General features: G+C 36.6%; 1 protein-coding gene across 1 annotated transcript; it reads right to left on the bottom strand.

The window, feature by feature from the left end:
- Positions 1-538: 538 nt before the first annotated feature.
- On the bottom strand, positions 539-10840 carry atad1a (ATPase family AAA domain containing 1a). Its single transcript, XM_077562465.1, has 10 exons — positions 10748-10840; positions 9807-10008; positions 9619-9717; positions 9030-9150; positions 5741-5941; positions 4505-4611; positions 4310-4399; positions 4082-4132; positions 3821-3993; positions 539-2890 (listed from the first exon to the last, which is right to left on the bottom strand). The coding sequence occupies exons 2-10, from the start codon at positions 9975-9977 to the stop codon at positions 2761-2763; spliced, it is 1143 nt and encodes a 380-aa protein (XP_077418591.1). The 5' UTR covers positions 9978-10008; positions 10748-10840; the 3' UTR covers positions 539-2760.
- Positions 10841-11129: the final 289 nt, after the last annotated feature.

The raw sequence follows: 11129 nt of genomic DNA, 5'->3' as shown, positions 1-11129 counted from the left end.
ACAAATTCAAAAATATTTAGAAATTTGATTTCAATCACCAAAGTAATACTCGCGTAAATTTATTTGAACAAGAACGCGATTATCTCCAAAAACTTTAAAAGCAATCAACCCCGTTGTCCGTTTTCTGTGCCAAAACTGATTTTAATTAAACAAAATATGCTTGTGACACTCAGAAGAGATCGGAAGAGGAGATGAGGAGACATTATCACCTTCAAATTGCTGCTGCCAGGTGAAAAGCTTTTGCTTCCTGGAAGGTAATTTCTTAATCTGCAGGTAATTAGTAATTTGTGACCTCTGACCATTTAGCCAGACAGCTATTAGAGTCTCAGACTGTAATTTGGAGATATTTAGTCTGTCAGCAAGTCTGATGAGAGGCAATGTGTGTGTATTTTTTTGTTAAACAGGACTAACAAAAGAACAATGCAGGGATTCAGACGTGTTGTTAGCTCCAACAATACAATACGAACTTGCCAGCGCAAATAAAATACTACAAGCAGTCAATAAAATAAATAAATAAATAAATAAAACACAATCCTCATTTATGATGTTCCAATAGTTTATTTGATGAATAATAACAATGAGACCATTTTCTTTTACACTAATGTGGCTTTGACATATTCACAAGGCAATCAATGACTAAGGTAACATTTAAATGGGGAAACAATTGTTCTTCTTTGAAACATGTTAAAATAACAAACATGATCTGTACAAGATACGTATGTATAAAGTATTTGCAGTGATAGGATTACTGGTTTACATGGCAATGTTTTTACCTCTCATCTGGGGTATTGTAGCCACAGAAATACCTAATTATCAATATATAACTCCTGAAACAAAATCATTCTAACATGCTGGGCTCAATGTCACCTTAATGCTATCAGAAACATTCAATAAAAGCAGCCTAAATGTCAACCTGCTTTGGGGAAAAGCAGTGCAGCTATAGCGCCCTCAGGTGTTTACTTAGAGACACACAAACTCAGAGTCCATCTTCATGAATGCTCTCAAGAACAAAACTGAGATTGTAAACACATGCAAATATGAAATGATACTTTGATTTTACATAAAAGTGTATATTATGAATTTGTAAATAGCCCATCATTTAAACTTTAGACATTTCCCTTCCACATCCAAAAATACAGCAGAGTGGTTAACTGCCACACAACAAAGCATTACCTCAAGTTCACAAGTTGTAAAAAAAAAAAAAACTTAATCTTAAAGTGTCATTGAGTAATGTATTTATATGATTATGTACACACTGTATTGTTACTGTATAATTATCATAAGACAGGAAGTAGTAATCTTATTTATAACCGACACACATCTGTGTTTATCTTACAGCTCTAAATAGGATTAACATTGCTTTTGTTTGGTCAAAGTACTGTAGGCTATGTGTAACTACTATTTTGTAAATGAAAGGAATATTTGAGCTAGCTGGAATCAATAGACAAACGGTAAACATACATAATGCTTTACTGATGAACTATGGGTAAAAAAGATAAATGGGAATGTAAGAGAAACTCAAAATACGGACAATCAACGTTAGATGTCTTTGTTTATTTTTGGACCAAGTGGAAACATTTAAAAGAAATGTGCAAGCTCAAAATACTTTATGACTTTAAAGTGATATCAACTCATTCACTCCCAGCCATTTTCGCTAAAGCAATCCCCTTCACTCTCAGCTGTTTTACTGGATTTTGACTGGTTTTGCAAGGCCCACAGAATATTGAGTTCTATTTCTACAAAAACATGGAACCTACCAAAAGAAACATTAGAGTCTCTTCTTTCATCAAGATTTATTTATTTTTTTAGATATTTATATCTATTTCTGTTTTGCAGCAATTAGCATTAGCATATAGCTAAGTTTCATCATTATTCACAAATCTATTTAGAAATGTGAGTAAATGAGCTTTTTTTTCCAACATGGCCCTGGTTGATCTCTTTTGCTCTGCTGCCACCTGCTGGTTGTTTGTGTAATAACCAACATTTATTCAACTGTTATTTGCAGTTAAGAGGCAGTGCCAAAGCCTTCTGTATACTCTAGCATAAAAAATAAAATAAAAAACATTAAAAAAAAAGTTAAGTGGCCACCTCATTTTTATAATTGTGTGTTCGGAGTGGTGCCCATTATAGAACAACACAATCCCACTTTTCCAACTGTATTTGTATTGCTGGTATCGAGCAGTAGGCAATCCAAGTTTTGTCCTTGTCTCACCAAGGATATGCATCTTTTTTTCTTTTCTTTGTTCCCAATGTGGTTCACAGATCATTTACATAAAATCACTGTACCGGCAGATCGCGATAATGCATTGTGTCTTTTAGCTGGTGCCATGACTCACTATTTAGAAACCAGCAGGCTCATTCATATGCATTAATGTTCATCAAGTTCTCTGCATTGAGCTTTTATGATTGAATGTGGGTGTGAAGAATTTATTTTTGTGTACTAACAGCCTACATGGAGGGTATCTTCAGAAATAGCTACATCATTTTATCTGCTCCTTTTGTGTCTTAGATGTGAGCAAACATGCTCCATCTACTATGATCTACAAGGGCCGTCGATAGCCACAGCAAGTGATAAATGTTTGTGCATGGCTCAGGAAGCAGATTTTTTTTTTGTGGACAACTCAATAGAGAAGATCATAAAACTGAATGCTACTTCTTGTTCATTTGACATAAGAGACAGACAAAGACGAAAAGGAGGGTGTACCTGATGGACATCAATGAGAAAAAGTGGGGGGAAAAGCCCACGACCTTAAAAGATGTTCAGTCCAGTGGAACCTCAGGAACAGTAGCTAACGTGGTTGAAGTACCCCGTTTGGACTCCCTCATCTTGTCCAGGCCAAAGAGGAGGTCGAGCTGGGTGATGGGGCGCAATTTTTCCTCGTCCACGGGTCTGCAGCACACAACATGAAAAGTTATAAATACAGTCAGAGATATGAAAAGTACATTTGATGCTTTTACTGTTAGAACACTTATAATCCAATGTTGTTCAAAACAAGACTTAGAATAAATATTTTGCCTTTACTGACATTGTCAGAAAGTATTACATTACCAATGTGTGTTTATATTTGGCATTGAGAAATGTATTTTCATTCATTGGTTCATTTATTTGGTGAATGTTAGAATATTGTGGAAAACTTAACTTCAGTCAGTCAAAAAGTTTAATTCATATTGATTTACTACAAACAAATTGAACTAGTCTGGTTTTATCTACAAAATGTGTAATGCTCTTTGTTTTGCGCTTGATTTGATGCTAAACTTCAACGAGGAGTGGCTATAAACATCTTGTAACAAATGGTTGGCCTCTTATTTTTTTAATGAATTGTTGACTATTCGCAAACTGCTGCTTGTAAAGTTCACTGCCACCATCTAGCATTTGTACCTATTTTATGCTTGCAGATCAAAGTAAAATAAAAAAATAAAAATCATAAATTGGTCCACTTGCAAATTGAGCAACCATTACAAGTACCTGTATTGCATTTCAAGACTATTTATTATAATTTGAATGATTATATCTTACAGCTTAAAAAAAAGAAAAAAAGAAAAATTGCATGTGTTTCACAAATTCAAATGATGACTTCTAGTACAGTTTTAGAAAATCAAAATTTCCTTTTGTGGGTGAGCCATTTTATAACATACCGAAACTTAACTTATTTGCTTTTATGTTGCTTTGTTTTACTAAAAGTTATGAGCATTGATCTTTATAATAAAACGTATGTATTCATTCATGACTCATGAGTTCATCTAGCTGCAAGCTTGAATGTGAGTTGGCGACTGTTACGCAAAAAGAGTTCAGCTGAAACATTGTGGGCGTGGCTCCTACCTTTCCTCTCTCTCGATTTCTCCTAACTGCTGAGCGATCTGCCGCATCTGTTCCTTGCGGACGTAGTCTCGAACTCGGTACATGGCGGCATCGCGGCAAAGTTCCCGCAGGTCGCTGCCCGAGTAGTCTTTTGTCTTCTCGGCTATCTCCTTCAAATTAATAGTGCTGCTCAGCTGCCCAACAGAAAGCAGGATGGTAACATGGCACAATCATTGGAAGAGGTTCCACTGTGTTTTTTTGCATGCATTTTCATCATCTTACATTTTCTTCTGCTAATATCAATCGCAGGATGTCGTGTCTTTGTTTTGTGTCCTGCAAAAAAAGAAATTAAAATGAAACACAATGTTTGTGTGGTGGATGAACAATGAACATTTTATAAATTAAGCACACTGGTCTTTATGTTACAGATTTGATGACTGTTCTCGAAAAGTTTAAGTTTAAAAAATAGATATTACAAATTGAACATGCTTTTTGCAAGGACGTTCTTACAGGAAGGCCGACATGAAATGTGGTGGGCATTCTGCGTAGGATAGCAGGATCTACATCTTGCGGTCGGTTTGTTGCCCCCATGACCATCACCTGTAATAGAAACAAGTGCGATTGAGCACATGCGAGTACAACCTGCTAACAGCTACAGCGCTGCTGATGGAGAACAGCGCGAGTACGCTAAGTGCTGATATTTACCTGAGTGGCTGAAGAAGTTTCCAGGCCATCCCACAGGCTCATGAACTGGGCCTTCATCATGGCGGTGGCCTCATGATCAAGACTGGAGCGGTTCCTGAGAAATGATTCTGACAAACAGAAAATAGAAAATTCATACACCTCACGATCAAAGTGGGATTTAAATTACCAATTTTATTTAACATCGGAACCATGACAGGATTCTGGAGTATGTTTTATGTCAGCAACGATTAAAAACAATAGTTTTGGAAGATTACACTTCACAATTTAGGAACTGTAATGAGGTCCTTGGGGAAAGATGGCTGACTAAGAATGCAATACCCCGCTATGTTCAAGCACACAGGAAGAATTACTCAAGTCTATATTAAGGGCATCACCAGATCCAGCACTTGCTGTGTCTTATTTTCTATCAGTTCATTTCTTGTAGATTAATAAATCAGCCCTGACTTTTTACCACTAATTATAAAATATATATATTATAGGCAATAAATGATTGAATTATGACTTCATGCATCAAAGTTGCTGCTACTATCCGATAGTTTTGGAGGACAGAGCTTTATTTGTAGTTTTTCTGGGGAAGTTTTTGCATGAATGTTTTTTCCAGTGGCGTGCGGTCAGCGCCTTCAAGGCTTTCTCTGCTGGCACAAACACTAACAGAAGCACAGTCCTACATTTACAACTTACATGAAATGGTAATATTTTTTTCTTTATCGAAGACATTTGATATTGATCACAAATATATTGCAAACCGACTTCATTGGCATTTTTGGTTTATTATAGCATTTGCTGAAGAAAAAAATTCTGTGTAAGAAGGACCCTTTTTTTAAGTTTGCATTTTTAAACTGTTGTGCATAATGTAATATTGTGGAACACTGGGTAATTTTGAAAATCAACTAGTGCTGGATTTCAATAAAATCCCAAATATAGAACTTATTGGGAAATGTATTGTTCATAATAATAATAAAAAAAAATCAACGCAAATCACAAACTGTTCAGTAAAATGAGCAAAACAAATATGTCTCAAATTCACTGCATTGTAAACATTCCATCAAATATTTATGAGCATTTGGACTTCATATATGATATTCTTTCAAATGGGCTCATGTGGTTTAGCATTTATCTTTTTATAGGCAGCTATTTTCAAGCAGCTATTATCTCGATGTATACACTGTGTATATAAAAAAGGAAACATCTTTCAAAAGAATATGTACTGAGAGTCATCCTATTTGATCCACTCACCAATTTCATCAATAAAAATGATACATGGTTGTAGTTTGACCGCCAATGAAAAGACGGCAGCTGTCAGCTTTTGTGATTCGCCATACCACATATCGGTCAGCGTAGATGCTTGCAGGTTGATAAACTTGCAGCCAGAAGCTTTGGCTGTTGCCTTGGCAATCATGGTTTTGCCACAGCCTGGAGGACCAAACAGCAAAACTCCTGCAAGGACAAAATGGTAATAGATCTTTGTCATTTTTTGGGGGACTATTATTCAGTTGAGCTGCTCATTAAAGGAAATGTAAATAAGTACTATGCAATTACGAAATGCCAGTACTGTTGCAAATGTGGTTGATGTAGAAAAAATGTGGTTATTAAAAAGAACAAAAAAAAAACAATACAGCTCTCCAGGATTTTCAGGAAAACAACACTGTTTACAACAACTTGCAGCACGGGGAATATTCTTTCCTGAGTTGGTCGTACACAGTAGATGTGGCTTGGTTCCCAAGAGCAAACGTTCACAGAGTAGATAAACAGAGCTTGGAGGCTAAAAATAGGAACAATCCTCCCAGAGCGCTAATTTTGGAGGAGGTCTCATCCCTACACAAAACTTTCAGAAACAAAACAAAACAACAACTCTGTAAAATTTAAGTATTTCTTTAATCGAGGGATATGGATTTTTTTTTTTTTTAGGCCGACAGATTCCAGTATTCATCAGAAAACAATTCCAATAACTGAATAATCGTCCAGTTAATTTAAAAATACAAAATTAATCAAACAACTTTTTCTTTTCTTTGATCCCTTAAAGGCGTACAAGAACAAAAATTTGAATTACAGGCAGAGCATTTTGACTGTTTTACAAATCTTTGAATTTTCAAGTACATTAACTGACGATTTTATCTTTAGATTTAGACCATGTAATGTATGCACTACATAAGCAGCATATTGCCCTTGAATGTTCAATCAGTTTCTTCCACTCCATTATTTTGGTGGAAGTGATGACTTGAAAAAAAAAAAACACAGATGCAGATGTCAAAACATTTCAACTGTCATCTTTGACAGAGTTGCATTTTGAACACTGTACATGATACAGAGAGAGAGAGAGACACACACACAGACAGGCAGACAGAGATCAACTGAAGTGGAGCCAAACTTTTCCTTATTCATTTATTTATTTATTTATTTATTTATTTATTTATTTTTTAAAGTTTTCCGTCAATAAGTGTGTGTCCCCATGCAAAGACTGAAACGCTGAAAACTACCTAAAACTTTCTCCTGCTTGCCCTTTGTTTGTTTGCTCAGTGGATTTAGCAACAAGTGTTATATGCTATTCTCTTCTCTATCTGCACTTGTTTGTGATGGTGAGGAGCAGAAGATTTTGCTGTAAAAGCCATGTCACTCAGCAGCAATGTAAACCGGCAATCCGCCAATGTTGTTGGCCATGGTTATGCTGCTACTGATATCATTGTAGTATCAGGAAAGATGCTTATTGATGGAGTCAGAACTTCATTTACTGGACAAGCAGCGCAAGGACAACATTCTGAGTGACTCCACCACTGAATAGCATTTACTATTGTATGACAAAGTAAGCATATATTGGCGATTAATTGGTCAGGAATGAGTTAAATCATATTTCAAAATGTATGTGTCTGTGTGTTTTTAGTTGTATTTTTTGGGCCTTATGTAATGTTGTAGTGAATGACATAATGAGAGTTCCTCTTCTTATATTATTGTATTTTAAAAATTCTACTGGTACCCTGAAAGGCACATATAAGTAAATGCCACCCATTCATACACATAGTGACATGAGTGGCTATATAAATTCTAACCACCCTTGTGCAAATAGCGGGCTTTTGTAATGTCGAAAATGAAAAAGAATGACTTTTTCCACCAATAACATAACTTGTACAACTCAGTGGAGACTGCAAAGCACACCTGATTAAAAGGCGCTTTAGGGCTGGATTTACCTTGCACATTACAAGTGGCACAATTCGTTGTGTCATGGCAGTGTGAATAGGTACAAACAATATGCATGGAATTATAACTTTTCATTGGAATCAGGCATCTTCCAATTGTACACGTATCTATGATGTGATATGTGTCAGATATCTGCCAAACGTGAATGCACAGATCAGATATATATGTAGCGAGCCGGCAATGAGTTTGAAGTAATCAAAATACAGTGATTCATGGTGAAGAAACCCACAACAAATACACACATTAAAAGCACCTTCTGGAAATCTGTACAACAGTAAAAGCAAGGCCAATTAAATATGTTGTAAATACAGTACATCAGTCTCCATAATTTAACAAGCGCCATAATTGTTAGTTGCGACAAGTGGGGGTTAACCCTCATTTAAATCATCAAGGGGAGGCCCAAGCCAAATTAATATTTTGTATATATATATATATATATTTTTGTTCCATTTTGTCATTTAGGGTAAACAAAGCCATAATGGACATTTCACCAGAAATGTACAGACATAGTCATTAAATTGGAAATAGGCACTTGAACCTGTAGTAAAGTATTAATCCAGCCTTGTATGTACAGTCATTTCTGGATTATAAGGCACACCTGACTATAAACCGCGCTAGCTAAATTTGGGGAATACTGGAGTTTGTTACACATATAGACTGCACCCAACCGTAAGCCGCACATTTTTATTGTTAATATGATGTTTAAATAGTACATCGGTGCGTAATATGTACAGAAGGTGGAACTCTGACTCACGTTAGCATGTAGCGGGTTAGCAACTAGCTCCTCCATAGCAGGACGCCGCAGCACGCTGCCAGTTCAAACTTTTTCCTTTTCTTCAGTGAGTAAGTTCCAAACAGTGAATAGCGATAAAAACATCCTCTTTCCCCTCCTACATTCAAATTGGCCGTGTAGTGTGTGGAGGACTCGACTCTCGACATGTCCCGTCCGCAATACCACCCTGCACTCTAGGGACAGACAGTTCCGCCAACTTCTCCTAATATGGCTTGCTGCTTCTCCACGGAGAAGTATGAAATTTAAGACCTCACCCAGATATTAAAATTCAATACTTTTTCAAGAATTTTTAAGGTGGTAGTAATAAATTCAATGCGTGAAAGCAATGTCAGTTTAGTGATGGGATCTTAAACAACAAACGCGCAGTCCCCCTGGGGACTTGTTTATGGGGTGCACCCCTGTCTCATTTTCAAAATGAACCAGATTATTTAAGTAAGGGTGTTACGTGTGTTGAATTTATTTAACATAGAAATATAATTTTCTGTCATATAAGCGATATGTTTGTCCATTGTCATTGTGTTTACAACATGAAAGAGTTACCTTTAGGTGGCTGAAATAGTTTAGATCCAGCCAAAAGATGTCTTTTCTGAAAGGGCAGAATGACGGTGTCTTGTAGCTCATTGATGATCTCATCTAGACCTGCTATATCTCTCCAGGACACCTGCAGCGAGACAAAATACGGTTTAAAGCTGAGCACTTGTCTCCACAAGAGCAATTAGGATATAAAGTAAAACTGTCTTGCCATTTAATTGATTTTGATCAGAACTAAGGCGGAACCATTTGGGAAATAATCAAATTGCAATTGTTTTGCTCAATATTGCGATTGTGATTTGATGTAATTTGCGCCGCGCTCCCAAATTGCAGCCTTTGAGACTACATTGTAATTTAATTTTGATTAATTGTTCAGCCTAACTCAGAATTGGAGCAAAATAAATAAAATCCCACAAACGATAATACAGTGAGAGTTCCAAAACACTGCAGCACAACAACATATATTTTTTTTGATAAATACATTTCTTACATTGTATAGTTATTATAACATGACAAACTTTTTCAGCTCCCATAAGATTATGATTTCATTGTGGCTATACAATCTTCGCTCTTGATGTGAAAGACTTATATTCATTACCTTCATTGTTTGTGGATCCACTAGTTGTGATGCAATGTTCATCTCATACTCAGTCAGCTTTACCCCCTCAACACCAATCCTCTTCATAAGTTGTTCCGCCTGGGAGCAAAAGAGCTCAATAATATTGGTACAGATGCTGCTAAACTTGCACACTTGGTTTTAGTTTTAACAATAAAAAAGACAAATACCCTTTTCTTGGCTTGGCTTTTCTGTTTAGCAGTAGGGTCCATTGCGTCTACAATCCATTTGATGCTGTAGTAGGTGGCTGCTCCAAAAATAGTCAGTCTCAACAGCATGCCCACCACCTCATTCCTGGTCAACGGCCGTAGCAGGGCGTCTCGAGGAAGATCTTTCAGCATCTTGACTGGCTGATGTCAGTCCATTGACTTACTGAGGTGGATAGAAGTACAGACAGACAACATTTTAAAATACCATAGTGCAGGGGTCACCAACGTTATTTAAACTGAGAGTATTTTTTTTTTGTTACTGAATTTTTGTTCAATTTACCTTAATTTAAATGTTAATAAATAACTTTCATCCATGTGAAGACACTGACCATGTTAATGATCGCTCACAACAATGATTTAACAGGGTACAGAACCGATTAATATCATATGCAACGCGTTTTCTATCTGCAGGAGTTTACATTTTTAGCAATCACTTAAACAACATTCCCATTGAATCACAATGTCCTGCCACTGGTGAGCTATTTTTACGACATTTTTTTTTTAACAGTTACTTATGTAGTCTGTATGTTTGGGACCCCTGCTGTACTGTCATACAGCTTGCATAATTTCTAGGAATATGAATTGCATTTTATGTATGCATTTATGACCCATCATATTGCGTTGGTGAATCCGACAGTTGCATGCTTTAAGATCATAAATTAAATCAACACAATAACTTCAGATTAAAGCAGTGTTTCACATTCAACGAGTTTAGTGCGATAAATTACATCTAGGCATTTATTTTAAATTCATGTTCACCACAGGAACAACGCAACCTAGCATTTTAAAGGCAGCTGCGACTAACAAACCGCGCTTGTTCAGTCCTCATGAAAGCATGTTTAATATACTTCAATCATTTTTATGTAATACTGTACTCAAAAACTGAAAGATGTCATGCTTACCAAACAAGATTAGATGATGTAAATACACGGGTACCGAGAATGCATCGCGCATGTACGTCGGGTAGAAACATGAGCTTCAGTTGGTTCCGGTTCTCTCTCTCTCTCTCTCTCTCTCTCTCTCTCTCTCTCTCTCTCTCTACCTCCCTCCCTCCCTCTCGCTCTCTCTCTCTCTCTCTCGCTCTCGCGCTCTCGTTTGTTGTCACACAAAGCCGCCACTGGGTGGCAGAAGTCACAAAGAGGTTAAAGCTCTAATGGCCAGCACCGAGGACAGCGTTCATACTGGATTTATTTAGGCACTGTGGACGATATAGTGCTAAGTTCTGTATTTGTAGTAAAACAAACAAACAAAAAACAGCAAATGAAATATAATATAAGCGGTACG

Source organism: Vanacampus margaritifer, chromosome 3, assembly GCF_051991255.1.
Source record: "Vanacampus margaritifer isolate UIUO_Vmar chromosome 3, RoL_Vmar_1.0, whole genome shotgun sequence".
NCBI classification, from domain to species: domain Eukaryota; kingdom Metazoa; phylum Chordata; class Actinopteri; order Syngnathiformes; family Syngnathidae; genus Vanacampus; species Vanacampus margaritifer.
This window is presented reverse-complemented; position numbering and strand designations above follow the sequence as displayed.